The sequence below is a fragment of the Pimephales promelas genome, chromosome 1 (genome assembly GCF_988280905.1).
Source record: "Pimephales promelas chromosome 1, fPimPro1.hap1.1, whole genome shotgun sequence".
In the NCBI taxonomy this organism is placed as follows: domain Eukaryota; kingdom Metazoa; phylum Chordata; class Actinopteri; order Cypriniformes; family Leuciscidae; genus Pimephales; species Pimephales promelas.
The window spans coordinates 18343650-18365392 of NC_142769.1; the positions used below are offsets into that span (position 1 = coordinate 18343650).

At 36.7% G+C, this 21743-nt stretch overlaps 1 protein-coding gene and 1 long non-coding RNA gene across 3 annotated transcripts in view; one reads left to right on the forward strand and one right to left on the reverse strand.

The window, feature by feature from the left end:
- The window catches only part of pcxb (pyruvate carboxylase b), a 322790-nt gene extending 301047 nt beyond the window's left edge, over positions 1 to 21743 (reverse strand). Inside the window, exons 1-4 of the mRNA XM_039669304.2 lie at positions 21480 to 21743; positions 10991 to 11133; positions 6010 to 6194; positions 5259 to 5424 (exon numbers count right to left, since the gene is read on the reverse strand). Coding sequence (XP_039525238.2) covers positions 5259 to 5424; positions 6010 to 6194; positions 10991 to 11132 — 493 coding nt within the window. The 5' untranslated portion in view covers position 11133; positions 21480 to 21743. The remainder of the gene's footprint in view (positions 1 to 5258; positions 5425 to 6009; positions 6195 to 10990; positions 11134 to 21479) is intronic.
- LOC148998402 (uncharacterized) lies at positions 6681 to 8346 on the forward strand. 2 transcript variants are annotated; one of them, XR_016155110.1, is made up of 4 exons: positions 6681 to 7080; positions 7661 to 7735; positions 7871 to 7944; positions 8026 to 8346. It is a non-coding gene; the product is annotated as an uncharacterized LOC148998402 (long non-coding RNA). The 2 variants fall into 2 exon arrangements; XR_016155111.1 differs by having other exon boundaries at positions 7667 to 7735.

A 21743-nucleotide genomic window follows, 5' to 3' on the forward strand; every position in this document is an offset into this window, starting at 1 on the left:
TGGGTTGTTCTTATTGCTAGAAACAAGGTTATATCATGCTGACTGACAGCCTTAACAGGTATTCATGTAAACACAGCTGGTTATGTCTGAAGTGCACATAAACAGATGTGACAAAAACGCATCTGTGTCAAAAGATCGGATTTATGCCTTGCGGTGTTATAGCAGCCACAGCGTCATAAAAAAAAAAAAAACCTCTCTCTCTTACCATCATAAATTGTTTATTATATGGACCCAGTTTGATTCAATTTGATTTGCTGAGCTGTGAATTTAGTTCTACAGCACTGAAACTTTTTACTCTTTGAATCTGCCTGTTCAATTTCCGACCAGCAGCGCCAAATCACCATTCTCAGTACGGAAGTTAGGGCAGAACGAAGCGGCCTCCATCACTAACCTAACCAATAGTCCTTGAGTCTATTAGCTGTACCTTAACATCCCCTCTGAGACTGCTGGTCGGAAACTGCTGTCATGGCTCCGCGAATGGATTAGTAGCGGGGATTTTGCAGTGACTTTTCCTGCCAGTTACATTGTTACACCAGAATAGGTGATGTCTTATGCCAGGGTCCCACTAGACTTTGAGCACAAGAACATTTCTTGCAAACTCTGATGCAATGGGATATAACAGTCTGAAACTAGCTTTTGAGAGCAAGTTGACTGTTCAAGTTGATTTTAGCAGATGATTTTCCCTGGAGTTAGTTTATCATTGGTGTTAGATATTTCCGCATATGGATATTGCGTATTGAATTATAGCTACAGAATACAAGCTTACACAGTAAAAAATATCCATGATTTTAACAGTAAAAGACTGTAAAAATGTTAATTGGTTAACAGAAAGTTTCCGTACTTTATATGGTAAATAACTGTGATATAATTTCACAGTAAAATACCGTTAAATTTACAGTTTTTGAAAGTGAAAAAGAACAAATCGTTGTATATTTTACAGTGAAAAACCGTAAATTGACATTCCCACAATTCCCTGTGTGACACTTCACATTTGATGTATTTTTGTTGAAATAACTATACGACAATTCACCATGACGTCACAACAATAATAGACGTTCTTCCGGGTGGCAAAAGCCGAAGCGTCCCTATGGCAACACTAGTAAATTGCATGGAGGGAGACACACCGCCGGCAGAAGCCTAATCTACATTTCAACAGTTGATTCAAGAACAGACATGGTGGAAATTCGGACATAGTTAACATGATCATTAAAGCTTAGATTCTTTGATCTAGAGACGTGCACTCCCAACGCACTAGACCGCGGCGCGGGACTAGATCTGATGGCCGAGTGCGGGCAGTAGCAGCTAGCTAGTGCATTCACTCTGTGTGTGCGGATTGCAGGAGAATAAAACGATTCGCGGGACTCCCGCTAACTAGAAATATCTATGAATAAAACAAATAAAAACTAATACATTTGTATTCATCTGTTGCAGAAAAGCAACAAGAACAACTAAAACAAAATAGAAATTACTTACATGGCAGAGTTTCTTTTTATAACGTGACTGCAGCGATGAGCGATGTAGCCAATCACAGACATATGTGTTGATTTATTGAACGCATTGGCCAATCAGAAGCATTTACGATGAAGAAGCATTTACTCACTGCTCAAAAGAAAGTAAAATAGAAAGTAATAGAAATAACTAAGTTAGTTGAGAACGTCAGTTATATAACGACCCACGTATTAAAATGGTTGGGTTTAAATCGGGCTCAGGCTCATAATTAGAAGACGACATGCACTTTTGACGACGTCCACTCGCTTTAACCTCCTCACCCACAGGTTCTGCTGGATAGATTTACTTTTTTTCTGAAGGAAATCGATAAAAAAACCTACACCTTTTGCTGTATATTTGGTGGCACAACCCCAAACACAACATATTTTCGCCATAGATTCAACTTTGATCAACAACAATGATTTTAACTGTGTAACTGTTCAGTTGCCGGCTGGATCTCTTCAGTTAGTCAATTAGAAGCCGCTCGCGTTCTGCCACCCGGAAGTATCGCGGTGCCTATTGTTTACAAACATTCTGAAATGCCCTATAGTTCCTCATAGTTTTATTGTTTTGTTTTTTTCTAATCAGTTATGTACATTAGGGTTTTATGTTACATTTAATGCTGTTAAATTAATGTTTATTGCATTTTTTAATTTCATGTGTGTTACCATGATGGTGTTTAATGTTTGTGTGAATGACACTGTGCAGCTTCTTTATAAAAGTATTACTTAAAGGAACACTCTGACTTTTTGGGACTTTAGCCTATTCACCTTACCCCCCAGAGTTAGATAAGTCCATACATACCCTTTTCATCTCCGTGCGTGCTATAAGTCTGTTTGACGCACCCACCGCTAGCCTAGCTTAGCACAAAGACTGGATGTGAATGGTTGCAGCTTTCATACTAATCCAAATGAGTGGCAAAATAACGCAAACGTTTTCCTATTTACATGTTGTGATTTGTATAGTCACATAATGTACAAATAACAAAGTCAAATGAGACACAGACATCTTTTGACCGTATAAAACCTGGGAACTATTCTCTGAAGGCGAAGCACTGCTACGTTGACGGAGTAATAACCGCAACACCTGAGACACGCCGTGGTGAGGAGCGGAGAGTTCGCTCAGTGTTTGGGTAACAGAGTCAGCAATTTATAAATAGTAAAAGCATAGTTTAGAGTCATGGGTTTTCGCTCTATTGTAAATAGCTGCGACAGTAAACAGGGGAGGTAATACCATGTTTCACAGAATTCCAACTAAAAACGCTGACTGGATGAAGAAATGGCTAACTTACTCTGGATATTTATCCAAACACACCTAAATAGATTATCAAGGGACATTATGTTTGCTCGGTACATTTCAATGGACGACTATTTTGAAAAAATGGAATTTGCCACACGGACCATAATGTGCTGAAGGATACGGCCATCCCATCGATAGCACAGACAGGACAAGTGGATCACCTGCGGCTGAGGTAAGTGTTCCGTTATGTTTTTAGATGACCTACTGTAACAGTGCCATTAGCCAGATCTAATGTAACGTTAGTGACACTATTATATGATTAGGGTATGAATATGTTTTTATCTTGATGCGTTGCGGACGCGCTTGGAAAAAAAACGAGCGCGTTCACCGCGCTGAACTTGCACCCTGCGCGTGGCGCGCCTAGTAGCCTAAATTTAAAATAACCATGGAAATAACAAACTTGAGCGTGCAAAAGGGTACGATAGGCTGTGAGTTCATTGTGCAAAAACAATTTGTGCTATTACTTTCCCCGTATTCTATCCTATAGTAATGCAATTGTACTGTATATTATATAGGCTACTGTTGAATACATTTGGTTCAGCTAATAAATTGCATTTAAAATATATTGATTCCTGTAATAATAATTATTTATTCATGTGATATTTATAAATCTGGGTGCGTTTTTGGTTGGAAATCAATGAAACATGGTACTGTATTACCTGGTCTCCCCTGTTTATTGTCACAGCTCATACAATAAAGCAAACACCCATGAAAAACTATGCTTTTCTATCTAACGTTAGTAATTGCTGACTCTTTACTCCAACACTGAGCGAACTCTCTGCTCCTCGTCACGGTGCGTCTCAGGTGATGGTTATCACTCTGCCCAAGTAGCAGTGCTTCGCCTTCAGAAAATATAGTATTTATACGGTCAAAAGATGTCTGTGTCTCATATGGCCTTGATATTTGCACACTCTGTGACTATACAAACCACAACATGTAAATAGGAAAACCTTTGCATTATTTTGTCACTCATTTGGATTAGTATGAAAGCTGCAACCATTCACATCCAGTCTTTGTGCTAAGCTAGGCTAGCGGTGGGTGCATCAAACTGACTTATAGCACGCACGGAGATGAAAAAGGTATGTATATGGACTTATCTAACTCTGGGGGGTAAGGTGAATAGGCTAAAGTCCCAAAAAGTCGGAGTGTTCCTTTAACCCTTATGCTGCATTAGGGACATTTTTGGTCTTTTGCAGTTTAATTTCTTTGACCATTTTGGCTGTTTTAATGCAAATGGTATGAAATTTGGCAAAATTGTGACTTTTTGGATACATGTAAAAAATGTGATCCCATTTTGCAAAATATGTATAACACACACTGTGTAGATCAAATAGTAACACTCAGCACCATAAAGACCAAAAATGGCCCATTGAAACCCATTAAAACGTTGTTTAAATCTGAGGCTGTCAGTAATACATGAAACATGATTTTTGCACAAACATCCTTTCATTTTGAAGCAAAAGCATTATATTTGCATTATATAGTGTATTCCACCAGATGACGTCACTACATATTTATTCCCTATGGGTGGAAATGCACCTTATTTTAGGCAATGTTTAATAGGTGGCCATTTTTGGTCTCTAACGCGCTAAGTGGGATTTTTTGCAAAGTGGGACTGTGATAATCCAAATCTAAAGTTTTCTCTTTGCATTTAGTTTATTGAAAATAATTGAATTTTTGTGTTTTTTCCTCTTATACAAATCAATGGTTTCGCAAACAAAACTGGTAATTAAAGGGTTAAAATCCTGAAATTGAATACATTTTTGGTAGTTATGATGAGGACTGATGCTGGTTAAAAGATTTAACTTGGTAAAAGTGGAAAATAATAATAATATATAATATTTTAGGCAATGTTTAATATGTGGCCATTTTTGGTCCTTAATGCACTCAACGGTGTTAAAAATCTAATGCAGCACAAGGGTTAAATAAGTAATCACTTATGATGAGCTGTGATTACGCAAGTAACTCTCATCACTGCTGTGATGATTAATTGTTGTCAGTGTATTACAATGGTTTAAAACAGATATCAATAAGTTGGTAAATCAACATTTTATCAGAAAATAAAATACGGTTTATTGCTGTAAATTTTAAGTTAATTCTGTAAAACCATTCACGTTCCTACCGTATTTTTAACGGTAAAGTTCTGGCAACAACAGCTGCCGTTTTTTTACCGTAAAATTTACGGTTTATTTTTTACAGTGTAGACATTGTCACCTGTGAAAGGTGATCATAGTTCAACTGGAATTTATAGCCTGGCAGTTATTAGAACCATAGGCTGCACAATGCTGTGGCATTTTCGATGAAAATGCATTGTTTTGTTAGTATGAGTGAAGCATGTTGATTGATCCAATATGGTGAACGCATTAATGTGTCTAGAGCAATGGATGCGATATCTAAGTATACAGTACATATGCTGTTTACCCCCCTCCCCTACGTAGAAAGAGATCTCAGGGGTAGAGTTTATCAGGTACCTGCTTGTATGGCCAGGGCACGGGCTTCCACTTTATCCCCCATCTTGCGCACAACCTCAGGGGAAGGTCCAATGAATCTCACCCCGGCTTCAGCACAGGCTTGGGCAAAGTCTGCACGCTCTGATAAAAAGCCATATCCAGGGTGGATTGCATCCACATTATTTTCCTGAGAGCGAGAGAAGCAAAGGCAGAGAAATACACAGTGGATGAGAAATAGAAAGACAGAGAGCGAAATTAGAGCAGAATGAAAAAACATTAGCCTGATGCTGGAAAATACTAATTTCATTAAAATCCCAATCAGAGAGAATTTGAAAAGGCCCCTCTCTCTGTTGGCTGACTGTGTGCAACATGGTAATTGCATTGGAGAAAGACTAATTATTCTGAGGCCGTCTGCTGAGGTTAGAGACGATGATGTTGGCTGCTTGTTCAGTTTTAATATGGTGTGGTGTTGTCCGTGTGTACTGCTTTGTGTGTATGCATTATTAGTGTATTGTTGTGGTGGCTAAGCTGCTGGTTTGAGAGATGAGCTGCCTGTGGCATAATGAGAGAGTTCGCCAAAGGATCTGAATCTGGCTGGCATCTCTGACACCGTTCCAAAAAACAGGAATGGATCTATTTGAGCACCATATAGAGAAGTGCTGATGTGAATACTAAGCACTAGAAGAGATGCGCTTATTGCACAATGCAGAGAGGCTGTAATTCAGAGAGTGACAGAGGAGGTGAGTCTGACAGATAGATATAACTGTCTAACCTTTGCCACTTTGATTATGTCAGGGATATGAAGATATGCCGCAACGGGGGACAGGCCTCTGCCGATGAGGTAAGCCTCATCTGCCTTCTGTCTATGCATCTGCCCCGTGTCCTGCTCTGAATATACTGCCACTGTCCGGATACCGAGTTCTGTGCATGCTCGAAACACACGGGTGGCTATTTCACCTGAAGGAAGAAGAGAAACATTAGTAAAACAAAGGATTTTGTTTTGTTTTTAAATTTAAACAAATTTGTGAAATGTAAACAGTTAATGTTATCCAACAGTTAGTGGATATAGCGTTAGTTCACCTGAAAATGAGCCAATTATTTTCTCAAAGGACAAAACAACAACAAAAAGCACAATAAAAATAGTAGTTCATGTAACAGAGGATTAATATAGTAACTTAATTGTTGTTTTAACGATGTGCAAGCTGACGTAAACACGCATTGAGAAACACTTTCACTGCAGGTAAGGTTAGTAGAATGACTCCAAAATTCAATATATGGGAACATTTTAGTTTTTGACTTTATTTCTATTTGTGGCTGTCAAAAATAACGCGTTAATTTCTGCAATTAATAACGTTACAACATTCAATGCAAATTTGTGCAAGCGTGACTGGCATACGCGCGCGCGCGCGCACAAACACACATGAAAAACGCACACACAGAAAGACAAAGGCTGCGTCCGAAACCGCATACTTCCCTACTATATAGTATGGAAAAAGCAGTAGGCGAGCGAATAAGTATGTCCAAATCCTTAGTATCCATAAAAGAGTAGGCGAGAATTACCAGAGTGACGTACTAATTATCGCGAGATTCGGGCATACGTATACTTATAGTACGTCCGAATATTCCTACTTTCGTACTATATAGTAGGGGGAAACAGTATTTGAAAGGAGTAGTATGTCCGAAACCTCAGTACTCATAAAAGAGTAGGCGAGAAGTTCCCGGATGATCTCCTGCTTTCGCCCCGATTTTTGAGTGTTCATCCGATGGATACTCTTCTATCCCAGAAGGCCACGGGAGAGCATACGTAATTATCAACATCGGAGATCAGCAGGGGTTTTCAAATGTGAGTAAACACGGTTTCTTGTGTTTAAATCGTATGTGTTAAACTACTATAGAGTAAACGTTTTAACTGTTGAAGGTCTAAAGGACTTAGACAGTATAGTATAGTTGTGATTTTGCTGTAAACACATGTTTTATTAGTTAGTTAAACTGGGGAGCTCCAGTAAGTACGCTACACGTAAGTTTCTAAAATGGATTTACATAACCATATAACGTTACATCTTAAATACGCTTATTTAAAATGTCTATTTACATCTGAAATGAAAATATTGTTTAAGTATTGCAGATGAGCACATCCCAACATGAAAAATACATCTGAGTGATGTAACGTTATGTGTGCTATTAATATGAAGGATAATTCACTGTTGTCAACACTACTTACATTACACAAATGTAGGCCTACTGTAAATAAGGTAAATAAACAAATCTATAAAGTAACTAAATATGTTATATTTAATTTGTCCCTTATTAGTGTTGATATATTGAGGAACATTTAAGTTGGATTAAAAGTGAGTTAACACATCAACCTCAGCATGTAAATTCAGTGTTGAACTCGTAATGTGAATCTTGTCTGTATGTTACAGGGACAGAAGAACACGCGTGTGTTTATCCGGTGGAGAGAGGCTCATGATGCTGAATGCTGTCATGAAAGGCTCCGAGTGAGTATACTACAGAAATGGATAACAAAATCTATTCAATCTTAAATTGTAGTTTATTTGAATTATTGTACAAATTTCAAGTAGAGAAATTACAACACTTTTCTGATTCTTGATTTCTGTGCATTTGCTGCATAGCTTTTGTGGTGGAGCAAGACCTGCAAGGAAAGATGATGGCAGCATTTGTTTTAGGGATTTTACTCAAATATAAAGTAAGGTTATTTTTAATACATAAATCAAATGACATTGTGTTAAAATTACTGCTTTTGTATAATGTTTGTGCATTTTTGTAGGATCTGAAATGTCTGCAGACTGGTGTGAGCACTGAGGATGAGGAGCCTAGAGCTGCATCCTGGAAGTGGTGCCATGGATGAGTCCCTCCATCTCTCCACCTGCCCTTACAAGACCCTCTATCTCTCCACCTGCCCTTATTGCCTCAGATTGTGAAGCGCAGCGCAGCAACAAGCTCCGGGACGAAGGCACAGTCCCCTCTGGTGAATTCATCAGAATAAAGCCGCAGAATGGGAACCGCTGTGTTGAGACGGCATTAGGATGTGGTGTTCAGCCCTGTAAATACATGCTTGTAGTTTGAATAAAGCTTTGTTTCATGTGTTGTTGACTTGTATAATGCATTTGTTTATTGTGATGGTTACTTTTATTTGTTCTTTTACTCATTTATTCATTTTTATTATTGTTGTCAGTATATAAAATTGAATTATTTAATTAATGTATCCATTAATTCATCGATTGACTGATAATTGAGATGTTTCACTGCATTTATGAATATAAATGTATTCATGCATAACTGTCATATGACAAAACAAATTACATTTTGCTTGTTATATTAAATTATATTTTTAGTATATAAAAAAGTTATATAATTAAGTATTGGTCAGCATTTAATATTATTATTTTGTTTAAGTTTTGGGGTGGGCTAACAATGCAATTCATTCTGAGGTAATATTAATTTTTAAGGAGTGATACTTACATTTTTCGAGTATAAAATCAACAGTTTTCTCCAAAAGAGATCTTCGAGCAGCTGCCCGTCTCCTTTGTGCAGACATTACAAACGCAGAGGAAAACTGTTCTAGGTTGTGCTGTCGAGTCACTGATGTTATGAAGTGTTAGTACACCTGTCACTCATAATTTAAACTTATAAACGTATTACATACAAGATCATGGAAAGATACCATAATAGTCATAATGACAAAACAGAAAACATAAAGATCATTGGTTTGTTTACATCATAATACAGGAAAAAGGAACAATAACAAGGCTAAATATCTTTAAATAGTTCTTCATAATACATGAAAAATGTTGTTTTGTTGTTATAGGTCTGAGGGATGAAACGAGGTAAATTCATCAAGAAAAGGAGGAAAACTTAAAGGAGAAACGTTTTGGGTATAAAATAAAGAAATTAACAACATATATTCAAGAGGTGACGATTTGGGGGTTTCTTAATAAAAAAAATATCAGCTGTTTCTTCAACAATACCACAACAAAATGAGAAAGTTTCATCAATGTCAAGATATTTATAGATAGAAGAATTAAACGTGTCGCTGTTCATTTCTTTGCGCTTGTGATATGATGATAACGCGTCGTAGTAGGTCACATGATAACGTCAACATGGCAGATGTCCGGTTCTCATTCATACTCAACGAGATTTGGCTATAAAGTACCTACTCTTTTAGCGCTCGTTGAGTAAGTACTTATTGAAATTAAGTACCTACTAATTGAGTATGCGGTTTTGGACGCAGCCAAACATCTTGGCATATTTTATTGCACTTACAAAATTGTCAGAATGCCTGTGAGTATCTTCATACGCGTTGAGCTAAATGATGACTGTATGTACATAGCGAGAAAATCGGATGTGTGTTAGATCACGTGACTCAGTCAGGTCCATAGTAGACTGTGGTCATGTCTTAAAGTGACAGGAGCCTAATATACCGCAGTCAGTTATTGTTTATCAACAACAACAAAAAATAAATAAATCTCCAATATTAGGTCAAATATGGTTCAGCTGACAAAAAAGATGGGGAATCCCTGCATTGCATAATTTTTGAATTTGTACATTTTAATGTGTTTAAACAATATATTGTGTTCGTCAGGGATTGAGTAGATATGCAATCTTGAGAAAACACTTAAAAAGTTAAATGATTTCTGTAAATCCAGTGATTAAATGCTTTGTGGCTCTCAGTTTTCAGTGGTATGATCCACAAAACTGGAAGACCTTCTGAACATAGGATTTTTGAAAAAAAAAAGGAAAATGTAAAATATAAAAAAAAGAAATAGTAGGCTATGGAGAATCAATGAATTGTGAATAATGTACTGTCATTACAGAATAAAACATATAATCATGGAATAAATTAAAAAAACTAACTGTAGTCTGATAGTATTTTAAAATGTAATCTCATTAATACTTAGGTTTAGTTCACCCAAAAATGAAATTTCTGTCATTAATTACTCACCCTCATGTTGTCCCAACCAGTAAGACCTTAATTCATCCTCAAAACACAAATTAAGATTTTATTTTTTATGAAATGCAACGTTATGAACACTTACAAGGGCCAGAAATGTAGTAAAGACAATGATAAATGTGTGCAAAAAAACAACAACAAAAGACTACCGAGTCGGTATACAAAGTTTGTGTATGCCCTGAGGATGGTTTTGCGACCGAAAGCTTGGCATTAAATTTGCTTTAAGGACTCAAGTGTGCAGACAATTTATTTATTTTTTGGGTTGTCAAGTTGTATCTGTCACCTTGTTTACCGTGAGTGCGGTGAAACTCTTTCAAATAACATTAAGTTTGAACATCTGTAGTTGCGACTATTTTATCGATGTCTATACTACCTTTCTGGGCCTAAAGTGGTAATAGGCCTAATGTTGGTCAACAACATGAGGATGAGTAGCCTAAATGACAGTCATTTCCTTTTTTTTTTTTTTTTTTTTTTTTGGTGAACTAACCCTTTAATGTTTGTAAATTGATTACATGTGATCAGTTACCCAGCACTATATACACTTTAAATATTTCGAGTATGCACAACAAGCAGGTGAATACATAACATAAGCATGAGTAAATAATGACAAGTGGGTAAGTAAATAATAACAGGTAAATCATTATTATATTATGTTGAAACTTAATTTAAAATGCAGCACTTCTGGGCCTGTGTGTATTTAGACTTTCAAAGCACTAATCCAGGGATCAGACTCTCACTTTCACTTTTTTTCTGTTTGCTAAATATTTAATCTCAGGATTACCTCTGTTTGCCACCATGACCTTTTTGATTGGTCGATACTCCAGGCTTTGTGGAGACAAGTGAGCAGAACGACAAAACAAACCCACTCTCCTGATGAGCAGGATGCCCATCTTCCCCCTGGACCCTCCCAAATGTAGGAGCATCCTAGAGAAATACAGGCAGAAAAGACAAAGTTAAACAACTTGCTCATGAGTTAGCCATCATAAAGTAGTTTTAAAAAATACAGACAGTGGAGGAGTAAAAATAAATTATCTCTAAGAATGAAACTGTCTTCACCAAAAAAGATTTATGAGCCGTGATGTATTTCAAAACTCTTTCGTTTTCCACTGGCTATGAATGCAGATGTATAACCTACTATTAATCTATCTTTATTGTTTTGAATCTTCTGTAGTAAGGCACTGCTGCCATCTTGTGGTTGTAAAGTAATCGGTTTCTCTTCAAAAGCTACTGATGTCTTCACCTAAAACAGATCACACTAGGTCCTATTTTTATAAATGAAAACAATTGTTTTCTCTTTTGTATTTAATACATAGCACTGTAATTTTTAAATCGTTTTAATGTTTCTCTTTACATGTACTCTTGCGCCGTGTAGCCTACATTTGCTACTCGTTCATTGGCCACCCCTGTGGCCACCCCAGATCTGATAGACCAGTCAAGTTCGTCAACACAAGAAACAAGAGAAATGCTGTCAATCAATGGTGACAGCTGATCAACCGATTTAGGTCCAGTTTTACTTGTTAAAATAACACATGGTCGTGCTGAGGCTGTGAGAGCTGATTTCTGCTCAGCGGACGTTTGGCCATGCAGGTCATGTTACTAATGAGATCCGCGCGCTGGCTGCTGCTGCTCCGTGAAACAGGTGAATGAATGGTCACAGTTACAACAGCAACAAATACAACGATAAAAACGCGGGAATCTGTAGAGAGGTATGGTAATGTAATGTTTAGTTATATCGTAGTTCCCTGAGAATGTGTAGGAAATCTGAAAAAGTCGAACTACACTGTACTAGTTAGATTAGCATCCTGAACGAGTGCAGACGGTTAATTAAAGAGGACGCGCGCAGCTCTTAAAGGGGCCACACCTTATTTCCACTCATACACCGCCATGAAATATAAAACGCTATTTTCTGGACTGAAGACTGATGGTGGTTTTTGCAGAAGTGTATGTTCAATATAGCTAATGTTATATTTTTCGCCAACCAGTGTGTGCAATATAGTGTGACAGTCTAGATTTAATTTAAAACACAAAACAAGCTGTGACTTATTTATTTGCTCTGTGGTTTAAGGGGTGTTTAAAAATGACTTTTTGTTTGTATCAATTAGCTCATTTTCACAGTCCAGATATATTTTTAGAAGTTTAAATAGGCAGAGTAAATTGCATTAAAATGGCACAAATGTCATAAGTTAAATTATGAAGAAGCATCTTGACTATTTATGATTTTGAGTCAAACTGTTTGATTTTAAAAACGTATTAATGTATGCTGAATCAAAGCCAACATTACAATTCATCAAAGGCCTGGGACATGAATACTGTCTGGGTTGAAAAACACTTTTTGCACATTTTCATAAGGCATCCTAATGAAACTATTGAGTCATCAGGCCATTCTCTGTGTTACCTGTGTTTGCTTTACTTATTTAAGTCCCCTCTTGTGGTTAAATAAAACCACTCCTGGCAAAGAACAAACTAAGAAATTCAAATTCCAGTGGGCCTATCTCTAATAAATTATATTTAAATAAATATATTTTATACTTATATAAATTATAAGCTAAATAATAACATAAACTAAGCATGTAAAAGAACAACACATTTTTTGTTTTTTCCTCACAAACTTAGCTTTTGCTTTTACAGATACACTTTTTAATAAGGTCCTATCTTTAAGCATGTTGGTTTGTCCTGTTGGATTTCTGTTTTCATGTGATCACAAGATGGTGCCTCAATTAGTAAAGCAAACTCAGGTAACAATACAGGTGACACAAATGATGAGCTGACGACTGATGCATGTTATTCTATAGGATGAGTTAAGAGCGGTTTAATTTTGCTAATCTAATCTAACTTGTGAAGTGACAAGGACTTAAAAATCCACTACAAGAAAATAGCTCTTAATAGAAAATATTTACCCTATCCTGACCATAATTACTGATTAAAAATAGACATGTTAAAATAAACAGAGATACTTGAGGACTGTCTGTGATTGGTGGTTAGGACTGTTTTTAACAGGATAGACACCTTTATTTGACAGTTATGAGACAGGAGATCATAGGAGAGAGAGAGGATGTGACATGCAGCAGCAAAGGACCGGGATTTGAACCATGGTCGGCTGCGTGCGTATGCGCATTTAACTTCGCTATGCCATGGCCACCCCACTCTAGCTTTGTGTCCCATCTTGGCCACCCCCCAAAAAATGTCCTGGATTCGCCACTGCTCGTTATATTACACTGAACTGAGGAAATGCAGATGATCAAAATTGGATCAGTTTACCTTGGCAAAGTCTGTAGTCTGCTTAGAGTTAGCAGTATTCAAAGCCTGGATGTTGGTGTAAGCATGCGCTCTCAGAGTGTGTCTGTATAAATGCATTGCCATTGACATGAGTGTTTGTTAAAATATGTGTGTTTGACTGGCTATCCTAATTCATTGTGCTTTGAATGAAAATTAGACACAAAACATTAAAATGAGATCTCACCTCAATGTATTACTTATATATTCAGAACAATTAAGAGTAAAGAGCCTGAGTGATGATTTACAGAGGGCCATCAGAAGGTTTCCTTTTTCACCTGTTCATACATATTTATAGATCTCTGATGGGTCTAAGACAACCGTGTGTCTGTGCTAATGTATTTAGAGTGTGTTCAAGTGGGAAGTAAACTATGAATTACGCCCAGGTGCTTGTCTCACTGTTACTCTATTCCTGTCTATGTCTCACCTACACCATCACAGATGGCAGACATAATATTCAAACCCATTTGTGTATTCACCCACGTATGTATGCAGTGTGAGCACACCAACCTTTAAATAGCATTGCATCGTATATTTACACGTTTGCATTTTCTTTGTTTGGCTCAGCTCAGTCTCATCCCTTGGGACGTGTTTTGACCATACGTCAACATCCGCCTTTTTAGGGTACCCTTAAACGTCGGTTAGATGACGTTATCGGATCCTAACCCTACCCCAAACCTAAACCTACCCCGTCACCTAACCGACGTTAAATGTAAAGCGTCAGTTGTATGACGGCCCGGGATCGTCATGTAACCGACGTTTAAGGGTACCCTAAAAAGGCGGATGTTGACGTATGGTCAAAAGACGTCCCAAGACGTCAGTTATATGACTTCTTGGGATGAGAATGTTGCTGCGTCCCAATTCGCATACTATCCGTCCTAAATAGTATTCGAAAATAGAATTAGTGCATCCCAAACCGTTGAAATAAGTGTTTCAAAGATACGCGGATGGTCTACTTTTTCTGGTCAGAATCCGAAGTGTAGATTGATGCACACTCTAACGGCTGATATTGCCCACAACCCTTTGCGCGTTGAACGTGGATTCGGTTAGAACTACATACAAACACGAGTAAAAAGTGTTAAAAAACTACAGACACGGAGGACGCGCGAGTCCCGCGGTTATGTTGAGAGGTTTAGATAAAGAGGTTTGAGTGATTAATTAACACTATCTGACCTGATGAAAATTAATTTATTCAATGTTCTCCACATTATATTGCATCTGCAGCAGCATTGTGAACTTTTGTAAGTATACGTTTAGCCATTACTTTTTAAATGCATCATTATATTCAAATTGCAAAACACGAGGAAAGTGTACACATGAAAGACCCATGACTGGCAGATTAACGTGCTCCAAAACGAAATCAAATTAGATTGAATGAAGGATTTTAACTGTGATGAGATGATTGACAGGGCAGTTTATGGTGACAGGATGCAACCATCACGCGACCGTCCGTTAAAGAAGACGTGATAGTATGTCCCAAAGCTTGCCTACTTTTTTGCTACTCACTCAAAAGTATGTACTTTTTTCTTCACAAAAAGAGTACATGCTTTATGGGCGTAGTATAACTAAGCGAATTGGGATGCATTTGGCTCCAATTACTAGTAATAGGGAATGTTGATATTGTGTTCAAGCAAGGTCTATATTTTGAAATAAGAATGCATAAACTCAAGTAAAATTGACTGTTATTTTCCATGTTTGTACACTGTAGATGCTTACTGTTCCAAAACAAAAAAGCCCACTTCAAAATCTATATGATATTCTTGTGCCTGCATTGACTCGGTCTCTCCATAAGTATAAAGGATTTTTACACTTATTTTATTCACTGCTAAAAATCAAATCACATATCACTTGTTGCAGGCCTACCTGGAGAGGGGAGTATACAAATCTGGGTAACACTTTAGAATACAGTTCCTCCGTTAATGAATAACTATACAAGAACCAATGAGTAACACAATATTAACAATCTAGTAACTATTATTAACTAACAAGAAACTCTGATTAACGAACTAGTAAGTAATAGCGCACAGACAAAAGTGGTAGTTCACTATTAACTAATCAATAACTACTATATTTTTTTAATACTTCCCAGAGAACTACTGAAAAAGTTTATTAATAATCTAGTAACTACTATTAACTAAAATAAACTCTTATTAACAAATTAGTAAGTAATAGCTCACAGATGAAAGTGTTACTAGATACTTCTGTGGGAATTACTAATTATTTGGATTCGTATTATAAAGTGAAGATCATTGGAACTAACTAGTAATGACTCAAGTGTTACTACATGATCTAGTCATAACTTGCAAACGTTGGAGATTTTTGGTGAACTTTAGTATACTTTTAGAAAATGTCTTTAGTAACACTTGAGTCATTACTAGTTAGTTCCAATGATCTTCACTTTATAATACGAATCCAAATAATTAGTAATTCCCACAGAAGTATCTAGTAACACTTTCATCTGTGAGCTATTACTTACTAATTCGTTAATAAGAGTTTATTTTAGTTAATAGTAGTTACTAGATTATTAATAAACTTTTGATTACTTAATAGTGAACTACCACTTTCGTCTGTGCGTGTCACGATACAATTTACAAAAGTGGAGAGGAGGACTCAAGTGCAGTGAAGGGATGATTTATTAGCAAAATAAAACAAAACACAATGCAAAAACCCACAAGGGGGAAAACATAATAAATGAAACATAAAACAACACTAAACTAGAAGAACAAACACTGACTCTGAGCATGAAGACCATTACACAGAAACTGGGAAAACATATGACAAAGATCCGACAAAGACAGCAAACAAGAGGAGACTTAAATGGAACAAATCAAGAGGGAACAGGTGGAAGAACTCAAACACTAATCAGGTAACAAGTGGGAGGATAAAACAATGACTGGGGCACATGGCCCAACATAACAAAACACCAATGTGCAACACAAGACAGGACAGACACGTGACAGTGCGCTATTACTTACTAGTTTGTTAATCAGAGTTTCTTGTTAGTTAATAATAGTTACTAGATTGTTAATATTGTGTTACTCATTGGTTCTTGAGTTATTCATTAACGAATGAACTGTATTCTAAAGTGTTACCCAAATCTGTAAGTATGAGCAATTGACATATTTATACAAGCCTTGGAAAGCATCAGATAGGTGCATTGCAGCCCATAGATACTATATGTTTGTAAATAGGGAGCAACTCAATGACTGGCTTTGACTGATCACAGGTCAAAGACAGCAGTGATTGGCTGAAGGATTCAGTAGGTTAGTAGCTCATAAACCGAACAAACTTTGAACAAGAGTAGTGGGCCATTAGTTGTTCCTTCATCAAGACTCCTGTGTCAACATGAACTTTGATCCAATGAACAACCTCTTTTCTTTTTTTTTTCTTTTAAGTGCAGTGACGTCCAACCAATAGAACCTTTCCCATTCCACAAAAGGCTTTGGTCACTTTTTGTAAAGGTGTACTTGTTGCTGTGTAATTTTACTCGTAAGTACTATTAATATTAATCATGTTTAGGGTTAGGATTATGGTTTGGTTTACAGTTAGTTTGTTGCATGTAATTATGCATCATTCGTAGTTTTTACTATATGTAACATGTAACAAGGACACTGTAAAATAAAGTGTTACCAAGGTTTTTCTTTTTTAACACTTTGAAGTCCGCACCAAGAAAAAAGTGATGGATTTTTTTTTGTTTGCATTTCTTATATTCTTATGTCACTAGTAACCACACTCAATGTATTTTTTTTCAACACATCCCATAATTAAAAAAAAAAAAAAAAAACGGCCTCTACCAAATGGTTGAGATGTCACTTAATGGTAATAAATGGCACCAGAATACATACACATACAAATGTATATATATATATATATATCTATATATATGCTTAGCTTGCAAAATTTCAGCAAAAACACTTCACATGGCTGGAGAGATTTATTTGTTTCTGACATCCATCTTAGTCGAAGTGTTGTGACAAGTGCTGTTGATTGACACTGTGAAATCTAGTGGATTTTTTTTTTTTTTTTTTTTTGTCATAATATACCTCAACCAGATGATAGAGATGGCTTAATCATTTTGAGTTAAGTCAGTTAAAGGGTTAAGTTCTTTTGAATGATTGTTCTTTTAAGAACTTTTTACTGAAATGGTCTTTGGGGATCCAACAATGGTTCTTCAAACCTCCCCTCCTGGCATCTTTATTATTAAAGGGTTAGTTCACTTTTGAAAAAAACTTTTGCTGATAATTTACTCACCCCCATGTCATCCAAGATGTCCATGTCTTTCTTTCCTCAGTCGAAAAGAAATTAAGGTTTTTGATGAAAACATTCCAGGATTTTTCTCTATATAATGGACTTCCATGGGAACCAGACGGCCCAAGGTCCAAACGACAGTTAATAACAGTTTCAGATGCAGCTTCAAATATCTTTAAACGACACCAGACGATGAATAAGGGTCTTATCATGCGAAACGATCGGTTATTTCAAAGCTTATTCCAAAAATGTAACTTTTCTAAGGACAAATGCTAGCCTTGCTATATTCTGTGAGGCGCGTTTGCAACATCACGTAATACGTAATTACGTTCAAAAGGTCACGGGTGACGTAGCCGGAAGTACAGAATCAAAATTGTCCGACATCGTTGTTTTACCTTTTAATTCCTTTTTTGTAAACGGTGTTTGAGTTAGTTTTGCACGTTCAACCTATGCGTTCAACTTGTAAACACTCTGACGCTGTACTTCTGGCTACGTCGCCCGTGACCTTTTGAACGTAATTACGTATTACGTGACGTTGCAAACGCGCCTCACAGAATATAGAGCAAGGCTAGCATTTGTCCTTAGAAAAGTAAAATTTTTGGAATAAGTTTTGAAATAACCGATCGTTTCGCATGATAAGACCCTTATTCATCGTCTGGTGTCGTTTAAAGACATTTGAAGCTGCATCTGAAACTGTAATTAACTGTCTTTTGGACCTTGGGCCGTCTGGTTCCCATGGAAGTCCATTATATGGAGAAAAATCCTGGAATGTTTTCATCAAAAACCTTAATTTCTTTTCGACTGAGGAAAGAAAGACATGGACATCTTGGATGACATAGGGGTGAGTAAATTATCAGCAAAAGTTTTTTCAAAAGTGAACTAATCCTTTAAGAGTATTGCTAAATTAGCTGATTTCATTCTTTTCTTTTTTGGAAAGTAAAAATGTTTTTGTTTTTTTTTTCATACTAAACCATAATTCAGATGGCAGTGACACACCTATGAAGCACTGATGGCTTCACAGGGGGAACTTACAGAGAAAATATAATGATCAGCCTCTTGGTGCCTTTCAAAATTGCTCAGTTAGCGTTAAATTACTCTGAACGCTGCCCTAAAAGGCCAAGCTGGGTGAAATTAGCATGCTCCGCCGCCTCCGTACACAATCTAAATAGAACCATACATCAGCAAAGCTTTTTTGGGCCCTTTTGTTTCTCTCTGCTCTCCTTTCAGTCTATTCCTTCACCTCTCCTTCCACCTGACTATCATTTCCTGCTCTGTTTGTCCATTAGAGGTAGATAGATGTTCTTTGTTTTTGCATTCTAAGCAGTGCAAATATTCTGCCATTAGGGCAGATGAGGCCAGCTCAAGCAATACAAACACAAATGCACACGTATTATCAATAAACAACTTTATCAATATGCAATCTGAGCTAATGTCAACCTAGCTCCAAAGTCAATATAGACATGGTTAAAATAAAACTGAAAACACAAATCTATAAGTAATAATAATACTTTACTCCATTCACATAATTTTTCACTTGACTTCTTCTTTGACTCTCTGTGGTCATTAAAAATTTGCCCCTTGGCCTCTGTTCATCATGGCCTCCTAATCATCCCCATACTGATTGGCTTCATCACTGTCTCCTCTCCACCAATAAGCTGTTGTGTGGTGGGCGTTCTGGCGCAATATGGCTGCCATCGCATCATCTAGGTGGAGGCTGCACATTGGTGGTGGTTGAGGAGATTCCCCCTTCCATGTTTCCATGTAAAATGCTTTGAGGACCCAAAAAAGCGCTATATAAATGTAATGAATTATTATTATTATTATTTCACTATTCTATGCTGTTTTGTGGTAGTTTGTTTTGTTTTGTTCTGAGCACACAGAGCATTCAGACACTGTGACTGACTCTTCGTGAATGTGTAGTACGTGAGCACTGTTATCTCCCTGTCAAGTACAAACTATCCCATCATCATTTGATGAGCTTTAAGTGGACATCCAGCAAGCAATTTTGTGTTTAAAAGACGGCTAATGGCCGTCCAAACACAGCCCTAATTTCCAGGCTTAAACAAGGCAAAATTTGGGCTGTCAGTGAAAATTTAGACAAGCATAGCCCAAGACTATACTCGTCATCTAGAACATGTCAAAGAAATGAAACCAAACATCTTGTAATCACTATTGACTTTGCATACATGATGAAATATCAGACATCTCGCAAGTTATTTGGGCAAAACTACATGGATTACCCATAGCCGGACTCTATATAGGGTCTATAGTTAACCTACCTGTAGACGGTGATCTATTGCTTGCTGGGCAGTGTTCAAAGTTGGTGGTCTTTTTCTTTCTTTGTTTTTCTTTGTTTTTCCAATCATTTAAATATTAAACAACACTGAACTCTGTACAGGGTATTTTATCCTCTCTAGGGCTGAATGATGAATAAGTTAATGATAACAAAATGCAATTGATCATTCAAGATATGCAATCAGATATATTATCACACAAGTGGTATTTTGTTTTGATTGTCCAATGAGTATGACCACATGCAAGTACACAGGATTGTCTCCTTTCTATTGTTTTTGTAAACAGTTGTCTTATTTAAATGCTGCTGATAAGTCCTTAAAACGGCAAGAACAAACGATCTAGTTTGCGCAATTCCGCCACACCAAACAGCCAAAGGTCAGCTGTCCTTGGGCAAAAAATGCATTGTTAATATGCCAGTCTAGTACACACAGTTCCTTTTCCGCTGTCTTCCTCCCTGAAACAATCATGCAGTGATACACACACTCACAATCTCTCTGACACAAACACACGTGGACAAAAAAGTTGCACAATATTAAAATTACCTCCATTAAACTGACAATAACTATTTTTAATGTTGTGACCAATAACCAATGAATGGTTGATATTTAAAATCAATAGAAGTATGCATAAATAAATAAATAAAAATACTAAAGACTTTTAAAATCTGCAAGGGAATTTAAGCACCACAATGTTACTCTATATGCACAGTATTGAAATAGATTTTCATTTAGATTTTTTTTTTTTTGGATTTACAGTGCTTTTAAAAGATTCACTTTAAATTAGGTGTTATAGAACAGGAAAGGTATCTAAATATACAAATAGAGGAAAAATGTAATATTCAATATCAGCCAACATATATCCAATATCAAGCCATATAGGCCAACCGATTCTGCTCTTATATATGTGCAACCCTAAAACATGCACTTGGGGTGGTCCTATATATGACAAAATGCTTAAATGGATATTCACTGACAAGCACTGATGAATCTGACACATAATACCATTATTTTCAGGAAATGTACATGTACACATGCACAATCACTCACATCATAAAGTGACATATTGTATGGTAGTAGTTTCATCACCACGTGCACAAGATCTCTAAATGCACACAGTTCAAAACAATGTTTTCTACAGGATGGTTTTCTCATGACATTGTAAAAAACAAATATTTACATGATTTTTTTGTCACAACATTTTTTTCTTCTTTCAAAGATAATTTTTATCATTTTAATATTTTTTTTTTATTTTTATCAACTAAGATAAATTTCTGGTTCAGAAAGCATAATACTTTGAGTTTCTGAAACTCCAACAGAATCTCCTTCATTCTATCAACATTTTTTTTTTTATTCCAAAGAACTTAAAATTTGAAGGCATCCAGGTTACTTACTATTTTTAAGTTAAATCAACAACATTTGTTTTTACAGTATACTCAACCGATCACATATACTTACTTGTCAAGCCAGGTTCAGATTCAGCCCAAAATCAGCGTAGGTGTCAGATGTACAACAAATGAATGGGCCAGAAAGTTCTGCTGCAGTCCTGTGGTACAATGATCAGATCCAGAGAACGGGGGAGTGTTGGCAGTGTTGTGACATGCACCCAGGCGTACACACTATCATGTACACAGCCAGAACTGCTCTTCTGTCACACAGGCTGTGAGACTGTGAGGCCTGATCCTGTTAATCTCTCTCTGTCTCTCTCACTTTTGAACTCTC